The sequence below is a fragment of the Heptranchias perlo genome, chromosome 34, assembly GCF_035084215.1.
Source record: "Heptranchias perlo isolate sHepPer1 chromosome 34, sHepPer1.hap1, whole genome shotgun sequence".
NCBI lineage: Eukaryota > Metazoa > Chordata > Chondrichthyes > Hexanchiformes > Hexanchidae > Heptranchias > Heptranchias perlo.
Genome location: NC_090358.1, coordinates 18346402 through 18365397, shown reverse-complemented (window position 1 = coordinate 18365397; position 18996 = coordinate 18346402). Strand labels below are relative to the sequence as shown.

The window sequence follows — 18996 nt, the reverse complement described above, 5'->3', positions numbered from 1 at the left end:
TTATTACAAGCTCTTAATCCTATTTTTGTAAGGGTAATGCCAGTTAAAAGTACATGTAAAAACATACAACCCGTTTCCATTTACTACTCTGTAAATCATGGCTATGATCAGTTCTATAAAATCAAATTTCTGTTAGAATAAAATGTACAGACAAAAATTTTAGTGTGTGACCACTGAGCATTATTTCCATATCTTAGACTTCTATATAACTGAAAATGAAGTCCAATAATTCAAGTAAGTTATTTAAAATAATGTCTTGGGAAAAAGGATGGGAGTTTGCAGGGATAGAGGAGTTGAGGGTGGTATTTTTTTTTGAGAAGGGTAATGATGTCGGATTTCAAAAGGAGAGGGTATAGTACCCGATGAGAGGGAACCATTTACAACACCAGCTAGCACAGCGGCCAGGAAGGGAAGTTAGGCTGTCAGCAATTTAGTGGGAATGGGGTCAATGGAGAAAGGTGGTGGGTCTCGGAGAAGGTGAGCCCAGAGGTGGCAAAAGGATAGATAGGAGTAACTAAAGAAGGGCGTAGGGTCATGGTTAGGGGAGGGATGAAAAGCAGCAGAGGCAGCTGAACTGATAGTGTCTTAGTGACAAAGAAGTCCATGAGCTCCTTACATTTGACATTGGAGCTGAGGGTGGAGGGGGCGGGAAGGGAGAGGGATTTAAGGAAACAGTTGGTAGTGGAGAAAAAAATTGGTTCTGATAAGCACTTACTGGGTTTTTAACGTCAACATTTCCTTGAGCAAATGAGAAAGAATCTATCAAGAGCTCCAATACAGTGAAGAGATTAAACATACTGCATTTAATAATTAATGATTTGATGTAAGGGTTCAATTGTTTGACAAAATAATTACACAAAATGTCTTCACTGATGGAAAGTATAACAATAGACACATGAAGCATTACAGTTTAGGGAATATTACAGATTTATAACAAGATGAAAAAGGGAAAAAACAGATTCATTAAAATGATTGCTGTGTGTGTGAAACAAAGACGGTGAAATACAGTTGGCCCCATTTCCTTTGCTGTCAGATCCACCATTACTGAAAGGATGTTATTCTATTCACTAAACGATCTGCAAGCAAGAGAAGTGGAAGTCTGTTTATGATTCTCAGGAAGTCTGGTGGGGTGGAAGAATACCAGGACAGGATAAAATGAACAACATGAAACACAAGTGGATAACAAGGTCAGTTTGCATCATTGAGAGTCTGTCTTTTCATGTATTTTAGAAATACAATGTGAAGCAATGTGGAACACTCTTAGCATTGTCAGACCACTGAATTATTGTTCATGATTTTTAAAATTACTATAGATACAACATAGGAGCAGCTTCCTGGTTATCAGAAACATAAATGCAAAATTTACTATGTATAAAACCAAACATGTCATTACAAGCACTTATGAGTAAGTTTGTGTGGCATTTCAAGTATTGATTGATCAATAAACCTTTCAAGACAGTCTTTATCCTTCTCCAGAAAGCAGTCACGTGATTATCTGTAGCAAAGCACTAATTTGGGGAGGGAGCATGGCCAAAAAGTTCAGTTTAACACCACAGTGTTAGAATTTTGACTATGAAACCTAGAGTGCAACGTGCAGCCTACAGACTGTGGGCCACACGTCTGTGTGCAACAAAAGGTGCTTGGACACATGCACAAAGCTCGGCTCCCTTGTCAACTAATTTTTAATGTTAGGAAAGCACGGCACGGTAAAAAATTGCACACTCTCCTTAGTTCGGACACTTTCAAAATGCAGCTTCATCCCGGCTGAAGTTAAGCTATAGTCGGTGAGTAGTGGCCTCCTGGGATGATGATGGGGTGGGCTCACACACGCCTTGGTTGTTAATCTAGTCACGAGTTAGATAAGTTCCCAACTCCTGAGTTAAGCAGCCAGTAAGGTGTCAGCCATGGCTCAGTGGTAGCACATTCGTCTGAGTCGGAAGGTTGTGGGTTCAAGTCCCACTCTAGAGACTTGAGCATAAAATCTAGGCTGACACTCCCAGTGTAGTACTGATGGAGTGCTGCAATGTCGGAGGTGCCGCCTTTAGGATGCGGCGTTAAACCAAGGCCCGTCAGCCGTCTCAGGTGGACTTAAAATCCTACTGCACTATTTCGAAGAAGAGCAGCGGAGTTCTCCCGGTATCTTGGCCAACATTTATCCCTTAACCAACATCTAAAACAGATGATCTGGTCATTTATTTCATTGCTGTCTGTTGGACCTGGCTGAGTGCAAATTGGCTGCCGCGGTTCACACATTACAACAGTGACTACACTTCAAAAATACTTAACTGGTTGTAAAGCGCTTGTGACGTCCTGAGGTTGTGAAAGCTGCTATATAAATGCAAGTCTTTCTTTCACATAAACACACATCCAAAATCGCATCACTGCGAAACTGGCAGTATAACTGCACCCCGATATCACAGCAAGCACAAATATAGCACACTGAGGCTGCTTGAAGCACAACTGGTATTGAAGCAAAGGAAAATTTAGAATCAGAAAAACAGTATTGTGCTTATTTACCCCTCCCCTCCACCAAAAAATTGTTTACAGCTTCAGGACATCCAACTGACAATTTTATCCACAGTATTTTATAAAGAAAGGCGTTGAAAGAAACAAATGGGACACAGCAATTTAGCTCCATTCTATTTAAGATATTGTTCCTTTGTAACTGTGACTGATTACAGATCATATCCAATTTCCACACTAAAATATGTTTCATCTAAGGGTGCATTCACAATATAATTGTAGCATTGGTACAAAGCAGTTTGATTTTGCACCAATGCAGCCTGAATTCAGCGTCAAAGCTGACATAAGAGTAAAGAGCTCCCTTGGAGGTATTACTTCAGTCATAGAATAATTCGCCACATAAGGAAGCCATTCAGCCCATCATGCCTGTGTCAGCTCTCTGAAAGAGCTATCCAATTAGTCGCACTCCCCTGCTCTTTCCCCATAGTCCTGCAAATTTTTCCTTTTTAAGTATATATCCAATTCCATTTTGAAAGTTACTACTGAATCTGCTTCCATCACCCTTTCAGGCAATTGACATCCTTGACATCCAATTTACACTCTACTGGCACAGCATCGACGTGAAACAAAAACATCCATGCACCGATGCTAAATTTGTAATGTGAAATTAATTTCGAATTTTTCCATACCAAGAGAAACATTTATCCCTCAACCATCAAAAACACATTAACTGGTCATTTTCTCTCCTTGCTGTTCATGAAACCATGCTGTATGCAAATTGGCTGTCACGTTTGTTCATAAAACAGTGTCTACGCTGCAAAAGAAATTCACTGGCTGTAAAGTGCTTTGGGATGTTCTGAAGGTGCGAACGGCACTATGTAGATGCAAGTTCTTTATTTCATAGCAATGCGATTAACAGATAACATATACACACGGTACATTAGTGAGAGTTCAAACCCCACCATGGCAAGTTCAGAAAGTGAATTTAGTAAATCTGGTCATTTGTGAACTGGCCCCAGAAAAAAATTACCATGAAAGCTGCCGTTTTGTTGCCTTATGGTTCATTAATGTTCTTCAGGGAAGGGAACCTGCCACTCCTACCCAGTCTGGCCTATGCGTGACTCCAGTCCACACTGCGGTTGATGTCTTCAGGGCAACTAGGATGGGCAATAAATGCTGTCTTGCCAATATCACACATTTCCAAAGAACAAATAATTTTTTAAAAACATGTTTCATGCTGACTGCCAGTATTTTGGGGGCCCAGTGCATGTGTCAGCATTTGCTGGCAAAACTCAGCATGGACCAGGCCCCCCATTCTAACAAGTCCTGCTGCTAATGAAAGTGCTTCCAGCTGTTCCATTATATAAGCAGGAATTCATAGGAGAACTGTAGTTCCCATCTACAGTATGCAACAGCTGGAATCACTTCCATTAGCAGCAGGACTTGGGCAAGAATGGTACTGAGGGGAGAGAGAAGGGAAAGGGAAAGCAGGAAGAATAGACAGTAATGGTGAGAGGGAGGGATATGGGAAGGAGGGAAATTGATGGCAAGAGGGTAGAGGAAATAGCTGGGAGTAGTGCTTTGGGATAGGGTGAGAAAGAAGAGCACCAGCATAAACGGGATGTGGGGAAGGAAGGAGGGAAAGTGCCAGCTTCAAGTAAGGATGTTGGAGGGCAAAGCAGTGCTAGCCGAAAAAGGACTACCAGGTTGAATTAGGTTGTGGTTGGGGGGGGGAGGGGGTTGGGGGGACAAGGAGGAGATGAGTGCCAGCATCAACTGGGAGGGTTGGCGGAGGTTGAAAAGGTGGAAGGGTGGAAATTGGATAGGGTAATCTCTCTTGAACTCGGATGAGGGGGCTGGATGTGGGAGAGTGACTGTTGAGATAATTTTTGGGGAAATCATATTACATGTAAAAATTTATCATTGAAATCCTCCCTTTGGCAGGCTATATGAAAGTCTAATTTTAATTTGGAGGAATTGATCGGCAAATGATAAGTGTTTCTCAAATTAAACTCTGTACACTTTTAGCAAATCCTATCAAATCAAAAAGGTTGGGGAAAGAGACAATATTTTTTGCACCAGCTCCTATATTCTGGCTTTGAGCAGTGTTGTCATAGAAACTTCGAACAAAAATGAAAAACAAAAAACACTCAACTGTGGTTCCATCTCCGCTGTAGAACAGTTTTCAGGCTGCAGTACAGTTCTCTGCATTCCATATTTGTAGGAGTGTGAAGTGACAATTTACTTTGTGTGTCTCATAGTCGCAACAGGTTAAATATACAGGTATTTTGTCTTTCACTAAAATATAGAAACAAAATACTTTTCTTGGTATATGGTTGTGTTAGAGACAGAGCAATATTTTTTCCAGACGTGTCCTGAAAACTGTAGGAAACTGGCTTTGGCACCCCAGCCAAAAAAACACACAAGTGCCTCTCAAGCGGTTTACTGCAATGTTCACTGAATGCATTTTGCTTGCAGGAGATTCTAAGCTTTAACTATTGAGACTTTTAAGCAGTTCAAAACCTAGTAAAAATAAAGAGAAGCAGTTTCTGGAATGATACTCGTGCACTCATTTAAATACTGTTTCATTTAATTGATTTTAAGGACTTTTTAAATTGGTACATATGTTGGCTACTTCTTTCCATTTACAGGTGTGAAGCTATGCAAATTAATCTGGGAGTTGTAAATCCACACCAAATTTCTGTTTGCCATGTGCAAAAAAAAGCTATGTTTTACTGCTGGAAACCTGCCAGAATTAATATCCAACGAGATTACACATATAGGTGGCACCCCCTCATTGGATTGCTGCATTTTCACTCAAGTTATTCATTTTCCTCTATATTGAAATCTCACACGCAGTATTTTTTTTGTACTTTTTTTCAATAGCGAGAGAAGGACGATACAAAATTAATCAGCTCCCATTCCTTTTACAGCCATATTCGCCAGAATTCCACACCATGATATGGGAAATAACAGACTCATATAGTAATGCACTTTAATCTAGGCAGCACATGGTAGACTTTAGGTATTTCAGAAATGAGGCAGACAAACTGGTGCTAATTCAGAAAAGCATGTTTTATCTACGTCCATCACATACCAAATGGAATGTTACCAAAACTCTTTACCTGTGAATCTAAGTAGCTACCAGAATAAAGCACAAATTCAATCCGATTTTTCCCTTCATATCAGCCTTGTACATGTATTCTCTCTCTCACACACACACACACACACACACACACACACACACAAAAAAAATCACCCATGCTGGGTTACAGCATGATAAAATACATGGAATTACATAGTATTTACAGCACAAAACCAGGCCATTTGGCCCAACAAGTCTATGGTGGTATTTTATGCTCCCCACCAGCCTCCTCTCACCTTACTTCATCCCACCCTATCAACATATCCATCTAATCCTTTCTCCCTCGCGTATTTATCTAGCTTCCCCTTAAATGCATCTAAATATGAGCATACATGTTCACTTGCTGTAAAATAACTGAAAGAGAATACAGCAGTATATCTATTTAATGAACAAAGGGTAGTGGAATTCTAGAACTCTCTCCCCTAAAAGGCTGTGGATGCTGGGTCACTTGAATTTTTCATGACTGAGATCGACAGATTTTCATTAGGTAAGGGTATCAAGGGATATAGATCAAAGGTGGGTAAATGGAGTTGAGGTACAGATCAGCCATGATCTAACTGAAGGGCTGAATGGCCTAATCCTGTGTTCATGTCCTCCGGTGAATTTCTAAACTTGTGTAAAGCAGCACTAATCTTCAAGCTGCAAACAAACTGTTCCACTAGATGTGCTGTGCAGCACAATGTGCAGCTGACAGGCCAGCATTATGGTGCTGACTGGATCTAACACCGAGCTCAGAAATAAAGCAGCACTGAGTACTAGTAACTGCTCCACGATACAAATGTTCCCTCAGAGTAACTCAAACATTACTAATAGTTTTCCTGACATCTTTTCAAATATAGATGCTTCAATTTGATAACTATTCACATTTTTGCTTTGTTGCATCATCACTTTCTCTTCTATTATCCACCAATGGAAGTCTAATGTACGTATGCCTGCCAAAAAATGTTACCTTTCAATTTACGTAATGAAAGAAATCTTATTTCCAGCTACAAAATTATTTGCGAGTTTGCATTCTGCAAATGCTCATTACCATCACATAGCTTCACTCATTTTTAGAACATGAATTGCTTTCATAATCCTTTTAGGACCTGAAGCCGAGATTCTCTCTGTTCCAGCCTTACTTTAGCCTTGTCGTAACAGTCAGTATTTTAAATTCAAAGGTAGAAATTTAGAAAGTGGCATAAATAAGTGGGAGGGCAGAAATTATGCTGCATGTAAGTTTACTATGGAAACATGCACTGTGACATACTGCGTTTTCATCGAGTGGAAGAACTCAATTCTTGTGCTAAGAGCAGTTGGTTAGTAAGAAACAAAACGATGTATGAATTGATTAAGAATATATGTTTTGAATGAGATTATAACTAATTGTTATTTATTCAAAAACCTTTGATAGTATCATCTTAAATTAGAATCTGTTAAATCTTAATTCTCCATGGCTTTTTTCTCCAGTAGGAAAAAGGACATCATCGGATACTAAAAGTGGCACTCAGGGATTTTTATACCACTTGTAGCAGAGTTGGAATTTAGAGCTCCATAACAAAAGAAGTGGAACAGAAAACTTGAATCTAGAAAAAGAGAAAATATAAAAAGCTCAACTGAAATATTTTTAATACTATTTATATAAGGAAGATTTAATTGGAAGAACAAAGAATTGAGAAGAAACCGAAGCACGGGGAACACGAGACGTTCCAATGACACATACGCAGAAGAGGGGTTACAATTAGGCCACACATCAGGGATTCTGCTTGTTACAAATACAACCAGATGAGCAAACCAATACCTCCTTCGTAATTCAAAACTGCTTCAGGTAGAAAGTATTTTGCAATATGCTGGGGCTACTGGTGTGGTGGAATCTGCCCCAGTTACAGTGTAAGGCAGATTCCGCAGCACGGCCCAAACTGCCATTTTTTTTTTTAAAAGTGTGCACAAATTAAACATTATAAATGTACAACATAAAACACCAATCTACCACAGAACTATTCGAAAGGCTGTGACCTTTTCAGGTAGAACGTTAACATTCACAAGAATCCAGCAGACATTTTGAATTGAAAATATTTTTTGTGGATTTGTTGCCCCAGATAGCCTCCAAGGCTCCACTTCCCATTATGCTGTTAGAATACCAGATTGTCCTGTATGTGCTTCTCTGCTCTGCCCAACATCTTAAATTTTTAATGCATTTTTCCCACTTTTACTCTCTTCGTCCGAACCCTGTTTACCATAATCCCTTTTATTCATTTTCCAAAAGGAGGTACCATTGTTGATTCTTTTATTAAAAGCAGCACCAATTGAAGGTTGCAGTGTCATGCTGTCAAATCCTAAGCACTTTAAAACATTTTAGAATAGTTCTCTTTTCAGTGCCACATGATGTGTCTACTGTCACATTAATCATGACTAGTGCAATGTCAAGCTTTTAAAGGATGAAAGTACATCAAATTTTCCTACCAAATGGACCAAGAAGCATCTCTCATTGATAGGTGACTACGTTTCTTTGCTAAATTCAATCCCTTTAAATTACAGGTCACTAATTTGAACAAAATAAATACAAGGATCCAATCATTTCCTTTTTAAAACAAAATCAATCCACTTAATTCTCTGCCCCCATTACACTGCATTATAGTCAATAAACTGAGCTCAATCTATTTGAGGGTCTCACATGACATCATAGGATTAATATGCTGCCAAGTGAATTATTTTTTAAGGAAACAAGAGAAGAGAAAAGACTACATTTTAGGGCAAGTTTCTCCCTTTTTCCCTATAAGTGAACATCCTTTTTCAAATGCTTGCCTTGGCATCTTCACAGTGCAGAAGGGGGGTACATAGTCTTCTCTCACACTGCCATAAAATGGTAAGAAACACACTAGCATGACTTATATCCTCATCCCTCTCTCTCTCTGCCCCCCACCAAGAGACACCACCATCTCTGTTCAATGCAGCTCATGCCCTGAACAGAGTAAAGCTGTGCAATTTGTTTTTCAATACATTTTCTCTCACGCATCCAGTAGAGCATTATTTTTTCTGAGAGGAAGGTCTTGGAACTCTATATGGAGCCAGCTGAAGTAAACTTCACAATTCAAAGCAGAATAACCAAAGCTGAATAGGTGTTCAGTTAAAAATTGGTACAATTATAACATTTCTTAAAAATTTACTCATTTAGTAAATACAAAAACTTCACAGTGGCCTGGAAAGGCAAAACAGCAAAAAACAAGATATTTCATGCAATATTGATGGTTTCAGTTGCAGGATTACTTTTTAGTCTTTCGGGTGCGCAATGAAGTTTCAATCTGCATTTATTTCCCTGTATATTGTGTAATTGAGGGCGGGATTATATTCTGACCTTTGTTTTGTGGTCTGAACTTTCAGGCCACCGAGTCTATTAATCTATAAGACAACTACACGAGAATGTTGAAATCTGAATAAGGTGCATAACTAATGTTGTATAAACCATTTTTTCAAGTTACCAGTGTCAGAATATTTACACTGAAGGCGCATGATAGTTATACTAAGTTATAGTGTGTAATATTACAAACACCAGCAAGAATTACTATGGATTACATTCTATTAAAAAAGTGTTCAGTTTTTGCTTGGAAACACTACCTCTTACAGTTAAAACAAACCACTAGTTACACAGAACTATGTTATACTGTAGTACTTCTGCCCTCTACTGGATTGAAATTATAATTTTTTTTACAGAATAGGCCATTTATTAGATGAGATGGGCCAAGTTTCAGTTTCCTTTAAGATGAGAAATCTGTCTGCCCAATTACTTCAGAAATGACTGAACACATTACATGTGATCATAGGAAGCAGCTTACATTTACATAGCACCTTTAAGACAGCAAAATGCCCCAAGGAGTCTCACAGTTGGGGTTCAAAAGAGGAGGTAAATTAGGGGAAGTGGCAGAAGGCACAGTCAAAGAAGCAAGTTTTAAGAAGTCTTAAATAGGCAAGATGTAGCAACACCAGAAAAGTTTTCCAGAGTGTGGGGCCAAGATGGCTGAAGGCTCTGGCACCAGTGGTAGAACATGGCAGGGAGAGAAATGCATTGTAGACCAGATCGGAGGGTGCAAGCAAGAACATAGAGCTAGAGAAGATTGCAAAGGTAGGGTGGATTGAAGCAATGGAGAACTTGCAGATGTAGATGAGGATTTTAAAATCAATGAACGGAAGGATGAGGAGCCCATGGAAGTCGGCAAAGACACAGGCGATTAAGTAAGCAGGACTGTGAGAGAGATACAATGCAGGTCAGAGCGTTGTGGATGTGGACTGAGATTGGGACAAAGACAGGCAATATTTCAGAGGTGATGAATAGCATGTAAGGCGGTAAACAGAAGAACTTCCTAGCTCTTCTCACCATAAACCAATAAATTGCAGACTTGCACCATCAAAAATAGGAACTTGGCAGAAAGCTCAAAAAGAGGAAGAAAGTTTTGGACACAGTAAGAATGTTATTTACATTTTTAAAAAATGATTCCCATTTAATAAGATGCATTATCCAGCGACTGAATAGTTTATAAGAGGAGCATTAAGATCCTCCTGATCAGGTTAAGGAGCAACGGTTAATTTAACACTTTTGCTGCATTTCTACAAATACATACTGTGCATATACTTGTATAGATCACTAATGCAGATTCAAAGCACTCAGTTTTCCAACAAACCACTTTCCTTTACTATAGAATTTAAAGGCACTATAATACTGCCTAGTGTGAGTGGTTTCGATGAAATGGCTATGCAATTGATTAGGAAACTACATACATTTTTAGTTGGTAGACAACCTTCTCCAAGGCTTATGTGAACAGCACTCAACCAAACCATTAGGCAGTGCAAGAGAAACAACAAATTTGACTTCAACTTCATATTCACCCCCCTCATCCCAATTTCCTCACAGGCTTTGCACGGTGACTTGATAACTTCAATCTGCAACAAAAAACTTTCCTGCCCCTTCCTCCAATTTTTCCTGCTGTCCTCATTCTGCACAGATACTTCCTCACCTGCATTTTCCACTTAATCAGCGATCCCATCCACTTCCCAGCTGTTGGAGCAAACTGAACCCAACATTACACAACCTCAAGTGTCCTGGTCATCCTTGAGCTGAGGTTCAACTCCCCTCACCAAGGATATCTACTTCCACTTCTGTAACATGACCAGTCTCCGCCCTCATCACTACTGAAACCCTCATTCATGCCTTCATCCCTTGAAAGCTTGATTTCAGCCATGGTTCAGTGGTAGCGCCCGTGTCAGGAGGCAGTGGGTTCACGTCTCACTCCAGAGACTTGAGCATATAATCCAGGCTGACATTTCCGTGCAGTACTGAGGGAGTGCTACATTATCGGAGTGCTGTCTTTCAGATGAGACATTAAACTGAGGCCCCGTCTACCCTCCCAGGTGACGTAAAAGATCCCATGGCATTATTTCTAAGAAGGGCAGGGGAGTTCTCCCGGTGTCCTAGCCAGCATTTATCCCTCAACCAACATCACTAAAACAGATTGTCTAACTGCCACGTTTTCTACATTACAATAGTGACTACATTTCAAAAAGTACTTGATTGGCTGTTAAGCTATATAAACGCAAGATCTTTCTTTCTCCTCCACCCTCCTCAGCTACACCCTACAAAAACTCCAACTCATCTGGAATTTAATCACACAAACTGTTTCCATACTTAGTCCTGAACATCCATCACCCCAATCCTGCAGACTTCCTCATTTCTCCCATTACTGCTACCCCAATCTTTCAAATGGAACTGTAGGCTGAGAACTGCAGAATTCTCCAGTTCTTATCAGTTAAGGCAGATCTTATAATGAATGAAGTGCTGGAAATCAAAGTTACTTGCACTGTAGTACATATTTCCAATTATGTCAGATTCACAGATACCTAAATGGAAAAGAAACTCCAGTCTGCCTTTCCTTGGGTTTAAATGTACATATAAAATACCCAGTTCAATGTCTTTCACAGCTAGCACTCAGGGCTATTTCCTCACCTGTAGGGAGGAATTTCAGCTGGTTGTTGGCTAGTCGCAAATGTCGTAAAGATTTCAGTTGACCAATCTCAGGACAGAGAATTTCCAATGCATTATTGCTAAGATCCAACGACTGGAGTTTAACCAAGGTGCCAATGGCTAGTTAGGAGAAAAATGAAAAATGAAAAAGTTATTATCATCTCAACAATTCACACACAAGAACATGTGCTCTGGAATTGGTAAAGGCTTACTGGATGTACAGTACCATATCATGGAGATCTTTTCTCACTATATGGGAAACGATTGCTTAGTCCTAATACTTACCCAGTATATAATACTTCTTAGGTGAAACAAAACACACAACTGAGTAGACAGTTTAGTTGTAGTGAATTATTTACCAATCCAACATCACACAACACAGATACACAACAGCAAGACTTTAAATTGTTATGCGTCCTACAAACTTTAAACAATGGGAAACAGCATTACACACAGCACCGGTTCCTCTAGTTATTGATGTCTTGCTCTAACTATAAACTCATGAATACTTTCATCTGGGGCCCAGATAAGTCACGCTTTAGCTCAAATTATGTACTGTCAGCCAGCCCCATCACATATTCTTTATCTGTTGGAACTAAAAAAAGAACTGCCAGAAGGACAAATACTGAGAATATACTCTGAGGAACAGTTCTGTATCAAAATATCTACAAGCAATCTTCATGAAATATGTTTTTACAATACTAGACATCTCTAAAGTGATGTATGTGGCACAATGCAAATTTAATTGTTTATTGAGAAACAAAATTGCAAGTCCCTATTACTGTACATAGGGGGATGCAGTGAGCACTGTTCACTGTTCAGATCACTACTGATTATATAACGGGGACCACTGTGAGAGCCCCTGTTCCTGTAAATCAGTGAGTGGGGTACTTTCTTTTTCAGAAACCAAACACTGTAAAAATGGAATCAGCTTATTTTTAAGCAAATGTTAAGAAAAACTGTCCACAAATTGACATTGTAATATTTAGCAGACTTCAAAAAATTACCTCAATTAAACTTAAAGGTTAAAGAAAATGGATCACCCGCAATCATTATCCCTTCTCATAAGGAAATTGAAGTAACTTCCCAACATTAAAAAGATAATTTAAATAAAAAGCAGTAATATGCAAGTTGAAGGACTTATGCATGGAATAGATTTTCCATCTATTGACTACCAATCCCATGTTCTGCACAAGATGCTGTGACTTTTTATTTTAACATAAGTCTTTCCCACGGAACTTTGTCCAAATCTTTCTGATAGTATAAATAAAGGAGTTCCACTACCTACTTTTAACGTCCTGAAAAAAAGTCAAGGATATTTATCAATCATGACTGTCCTCTTTTAAATCCATGCTGACTGAGAAGTTATTGCTATACGAGTACTCCTCCAGATAATCTCTTAGAACAATTTCCATTATTTTACTGGATAATGATATTCCATTTAAAAACTTGCCGTTCCGTGGGTCTGATTTGTCACCCTTTTAAAATGGATACTGCACTAGCTTGCTTCTAGTAATGCAGAACCTGACTCAAAGAAATCAGTACTATATCTCCAAAATGTCTATTCTCTGACTTTAGCTGCACTATGGGTATTCTTTTTAGCTTAGAGGTGATAGCTATTTTTATCATTTTCAATCTGCTCCAAGAAGAGCATAATCCCAACCATTATTGAAAATTCATCTTCAGCCCACAGAGGAGGACGGCAAGGATGAGAAGGAAGAGCAAGAGGAAGCAAAAATTCAAACCATCTGCCAGTCAGATGTACGCCAGAAGGAATTAAATATTTATGCACTTTTAGCTCCGTCAGCTGGGCTGACTGGTTGATTTCCATTTGTACTCGCTTCTTCCTCCTTCCCCCAAAATAAGGTGAAGATGAAAAGTTGGCCTTTTTACAATTGTCCGGACTATGCATATCCTTTTCGAACAAGGTTGATTTGGTAAAATAACCATAATCGCTAAGCCTAAAGAGCAAACATTTTGAGGAGAATACAGTACTAATTTCTCAACAACACAGTGGGTTTCTTAAAGATGGAAGTGCCTGACTGCTGAAAAATCAACAACAAATATTATTTTCTATATCAACTATGCTTACCTTCAGGAAGGACTGCTATTTTATTTGAATGCAAGTATCTAGAAGAGAAAAAGAATTGCATCTTTGTTCAGAGAATGACAATTTGTGACTATTGACATGGCTAGAGAGATGAGATTCTAAATGAGAGAGTGCAGCTCAAAAGGTTATCTTTATTCCCTTGTGACCAATATGGTAAAGGAAAATGGAAGCGTGTGCAGAGGGGGAGAACAGTAAATATAAAGAATAATATATTTAAATAGAAACAAATTTAAATATCCAGAAAACTACAAGTAACCTACCCCTCTTGCAATTACAAAATTCAGCTTTCTATGCATGCTTATGCTAGACCAGTACACAGAAACATTATTTTTGATCCTTGCATGAGGTTACAATTACTATTACTAGAGAAAGTGATTTGACACAGCAGAGCATTCACAGGTTTCTACACTTACTACATGTAGTACAAATTACTATCCAAGCATCATAATACTCCATAAAAGAACTCTGGAAGTGATGACAATGCCAGATTCCAATTGAATCCAGGAACAAACCACTTGCCCATCACCAATACATTTTCAGATACACTGTTGGTCATTTTAACTTAACCTGTCTGGTGGAAACGGGGCAGGTTCAGGTCAGGTGCCTGGGTTAGACCTTGTCCGATTTTATGATCAATTGCCGGGCGGGTTAGGCTAAAATGACTCCCATGAGGTTTGTAAATTGTTGTAAACCCTCTAAAATTTAAACATTATATACCTACAAACTTTTTGTATAGTAATCTTGTAACACTATGTCCCTCTTTTTAAATTCATGAAACTCCATTAACTAAATTATCAACAATTTTAATTGTCAAAATTTAAAAATGATTCAAATTGAAATCAAACAAAACCAAATGATTGAATCCACTAAGTTATAATTAAATATTTAATTTCATTTTTCAATAAAACGCCATCACAGACCCCAGCGTATCTTGTGCCGGTTTACTATAAACTAATTCGGCATCTTAATTCATATTGTCGAACTGAAGATTCCATTGCAGTTTCATTTTCTTTGCAAAGCTGAATACATCTGGTGTTTAATTGGTGACACCTGGAGATTAATAGCAATATAATCCCCTGGACACTGAGGGAATCAAGGGATATGGGGATAGGGCAGGAAAGTGGAGTTGAGGTAGAAGATCAGCCTTGATCTTATTGAATGGCGAAGCAGGCTCGAGGAGTTATATGGCTAATCCTGCTCCTCTTTCTTATGTTCTTATAATCTATTGCACACATCACAATTCCAGCAACTTTTGTAAACTGAGAATCAATAAAAATATCCACATGCTTTGGCTAATTTAGATGTGTAACAGCCATATCAAACCAAGCAATGTGATTTTTCTTACTGTAGAATAAAGGAAGATTAATGCACAACTCCCCTGGAGACTAAGCAGCTATTACTATAAGTGCAACAAGTGCTGCCACTCAATAATGTAACTGGTTTATTTACTAGTAATCCACTCCTGATAAAATATACATAATGCTATATTAACAGATATGGCAGTTGACTGCCTTATCCTTCGAGTCCATCAAGTATTTTGTTAACCTTCAAACCAAGTTACAATAGTCCTTTATGCTCAACATGGCTAACATAGCAGTAATTAGCAAGCAAACACATTAAAACAAGAGGCACTATACAGAACATACAGGTAACAGTCAGCGACATCTGAAATTTAATCACAAAAGATCCCACATTCTTAAGCCACTTGAGCACTGACTCTCATTGGACCTGATCTTGATGTATAAGCTTCCTACCTGCTGCAAGACATCCATTTACTTTATCCTTTTTTTTTTGGGTGAGAGGCTGAGGTTATTTTAAAGGTTTTTCCCTTTCTCGGTTTTCAAGTGCCACGCACCATCCCAGGCTGACTGTGCAGAGGGAACCTACCTCAAGTTCTTCACCAATACCGCTCTGAAACCAGTCACACGAGTCAAGAGGGAAAAAATGGTTTGATAAGACTCCAATTTCTAAATGTGCTTCTGAAAGGCAATACTGTTCATTTACCTGTTCCATGTTAAATAAAGTTTTCTGGTGGTTTACAAAAAACCTTCAAGAATCAGATAAGACAAACAGAAAAGAACAGTGTAGCATATCAACTGTTCAACACATTTAATAAAGGAATTGGATCTAGCTGCAATTTTGTTGCTCATGGGTTTGGAGATTCCATATTGTATGGACTAACTAACTTAAAATAAAATTCATCCCAAAATGCCCTCACATTAATTCAAAATTTTAAATAATTTGTCCATTTACATTTTTTGCATTTGGTGTTTAATCTGGTTACACACTATTCATACTGAAAAGATATTGCAATAGAACCCTCCAATACAGCAGGGCACAATCAGAACAGATACTTCGCACTGAATTTTACCTAAAATAACGTTTAATAAAACTAACATTCAGCAGCACAGCTTTAAAATTACTGTGCAAATATGTAAAAAAAAACATTAACTGCAGGAAAATATACTAATGTAAATTAAGCAGTGAATGTTTGGTTTATAAAGCCTCACATTGCAACGTAAATTGCATTCTTTATGGTGACAACCAAGGTCTGCGTGTGGCTAAAAAATATCAATGTGAACAAAGCTTTTTGTGAATACTCACAATTCAATGAGATTTGGAAGTTTCTGTCCAAGATTTTCTGGCTGAAGAGAGAAAAAAAAACTTACTTAATTTTTAATGTTTTCAGTTTGTGGGTACTGAGCTTTTGGTAGCTGTTAAGAGTTTTACAAAATGTAAAACTACATATACAATAACATTTCTTCATATTTTCAGTACAAGGCATGACTGCAGTACACAACCAACAAAATTCTCTACTGCAATAAATAAGGGAGATCTATGATTAAAGAACAAGCTAAGTTTATATGGTTCCAAGATATAGCCCTGCAGGCCAAAGTAAACTGCTCTACAATACAATCTGCTTTTGCCACTGAAGTTTAAGAAGTTTCCCCAGGATAAAATCTTTCACTGGCAATTTGTTCTCCTGTGCTCTTTAGTGTAACTGAAATCACTATTATATAGCAGTTCCACTTATGAGAGCAAAATGTTCAAGCCCAAATACTAACAGCTATTAACTGTTTCTCCAAGACTGAGGTACTTAGTTAACAGCTCCCACTGAATTGAATGGTAAGCAGCATATACATAGAATCATAGAAAATTACGGCACAGGAGGCCATTCAGCCCATTATGTCTGTGCCAGCCAAAAAAAGAGCTATCCAGCTTAATCCCATTTTCCAGCACTCGGTCTGTAGCCCTGTAGGTTACGCACTTCATGTGCACATCCAAGTGCTTTTTAAATGAGTTGAGGGTTTCTGCCTCTGCCACCCTTTCAGGCAGTGAGTTCCAGACCCCCACCACCCTCTGGCTGAAAAGATTTCTCCTCAGCTCTTCACTAATCCTTCAACCAATTACTTTAAATCTATGCCCCTGGTCACTGACCCCTCTGCTAAGAGAAATAGGTCCTCCCTATCCATTCTATCTAGTCCCGTCATAATTTTATACACCTCAGTTAAATCTCCCCTCAGCCTCCTTTGTTCCAAAGAAAACAACCCCAGCCTATCCAATCTTTTGTCATAGTTAAAATTCTCCAGTCCTAGCAAAATCCTTGTAAATCTCCTCTGTACCCTCTCTAGTGCAGTCACATCTTTCCTGTATTGTAGTGACCAGAACTGTACGCAGTGCTCAAGCTGTGGCCTAATTAGTGTTTTATACAGTTCTAGCATAACCTCCCTGCTCTTATATTCTATGCCTCCACTAATAAAGGAAAGTATCCCGTACGCCTTTTAAACCACCTTATCTATCTCTCCTGCTACCTTCAATGATCTGTGGACATGCACTCCAAGGTCCCTTTGTTCCTCTACACCTCTCAGTATCCTCCCATTTATTGTGTATTCCCCTACCTTGTTTGCCCTCCCCAAATGCATTACCTGGATTGAATTCCATTTGCCACTTTTCTGTCCACCTGGCCAGTCCATTGATATCGTCCTGCAGTTAGAGCTTTTCTCCTCACTATCAACGACACGGGCAATTTTTGTATCATCTGCAAACTTCTTGATCAAGCCCCTCACATTCAAGTCCAAATCATTAATATACACCATAAAAAGCAAGAGACCTAGGACTGAGCCTTGTGGAACCCCACTGGAATCAGCCTTCCAGTCACAAAACACCCGTCAACCATTACCCTTTGCTTCCTGCCACTGAGCCAATTTTGGATCCAACTAGCCACTTTCCCTTGGATTACTTTTTTGACCAGTCTGCCATGTGGGACCTTGTCAAAAGCCTTGCTAAAATCCATGTGCACTACATCAAATACACTACCCTCATCAACCCTCCTTGTTACCTCCTCAAAAAATTCAATCCAGTTAGTCAGACACGACTTCCCTAACAAATCCATGCTGACTGTTCTTGATTAACCTATGCCTTCCTAAATGACAATTTATGCTGTCCCTCAGAATTAATTCCAATGATATGCCCACTGCTGAGTTTGGACTGACTGGTCTATACTCGGTCTATCCCTTTCTCCCTTTTTAATGATACAACGTTAGCAGTCCTCCAATCTCCCGGCATCACGCCTGTCGCCAGGAAGGATTGGAAAATGATGGTCAGAGCCTCCGCTATTTCCTCCCATGCTTCTTTTAACAGCGTGGGATACATTTCATCCGGGTCTGGCGATTTATCTACTTTCAACAATGCTAAACCCCTTAATACTTCCTCTCTCACTATTTTTATCCCATCCAATATGTCACACTCCACAGCCTTGCACTTTCTATACTCCTCTAGGCTTTCTGCAGTATCGAGCTCTCAGTGTCTGACATAAGCTTCCTTTTTTTTTGCCTTATCTTACCCTGTATGCTCCTTGTCATCCACAGGGCTCTAGATTTGGCAGTCCCACCCTTTATCTTTGTGGGAACATGTTTACTCTGAATCCCTTGAATCTCCCCCTTGAATGCCTCCCACTGCTGACATTGATTTACCTTCAAGTAGCTGTTTCCAGTCCACTTTTGCTAAATTACTTCTTAGCTTAGTAAAACTGGCCTTTCCCCAATTTAGAACTTGTACTCCTGTTCTATCTTTGTCTGTTTCCATAACTATGCTAAATCTAACTGAATTATGATCACTACCACCAAAATGCTCTCCCACTGATATTCCTTCCACCTGCCCAGCTTTAGTCCCTAAAACTAAATCCAGAACTGTAACCCCTCTTTTTGGGCTTGCTACATACTGGCTAACAAAGTTCTCCTGAATGCAATTTAAGAATTCTGCACCCTCTATAATTTTTGCACTGAT

At 39.0% G+C, this 18996-nt stretch overlaps 1 protein-coding gene across 4 annotated transcripts in view; it reads right to left on the bottom strand.

Moving 5' to 3' along the window:
* Positions 1 to 18996, bottom strand: part of lrrc28 (leucine rich repeat containing 28) — a 46126-nt gene that overhangs the window by 23049 nt on the left and 4081 nt on the right. For 3 of the 4 annotated variants that reach the window (XM_067971548.1, XM_067971549.1, XM_067971550.1), the window contains exons 3-5: positions 16315 to 16355; positions 13693 to 13730; positions 11583 to 11720 (exon numbers count right to left, since the gene is read on the bottom strand). In XM_067971548.1, coding sequence (XP_067827649.1) covers positions 11583 to 11720; positions 13693 to 13730; positions 16315 to 16355 — 217 coding nt within the window. Of the gene's footprint in view, positions 1 to 11582; positions 11721 to 13692; positions 13731 to 15464; positions 15622 to 16314; positions 16356 to 18996 lie in introns of all 4 variants that reach the window. The other variant, XM_067971551.1, reaches the window with a different exon arrangement.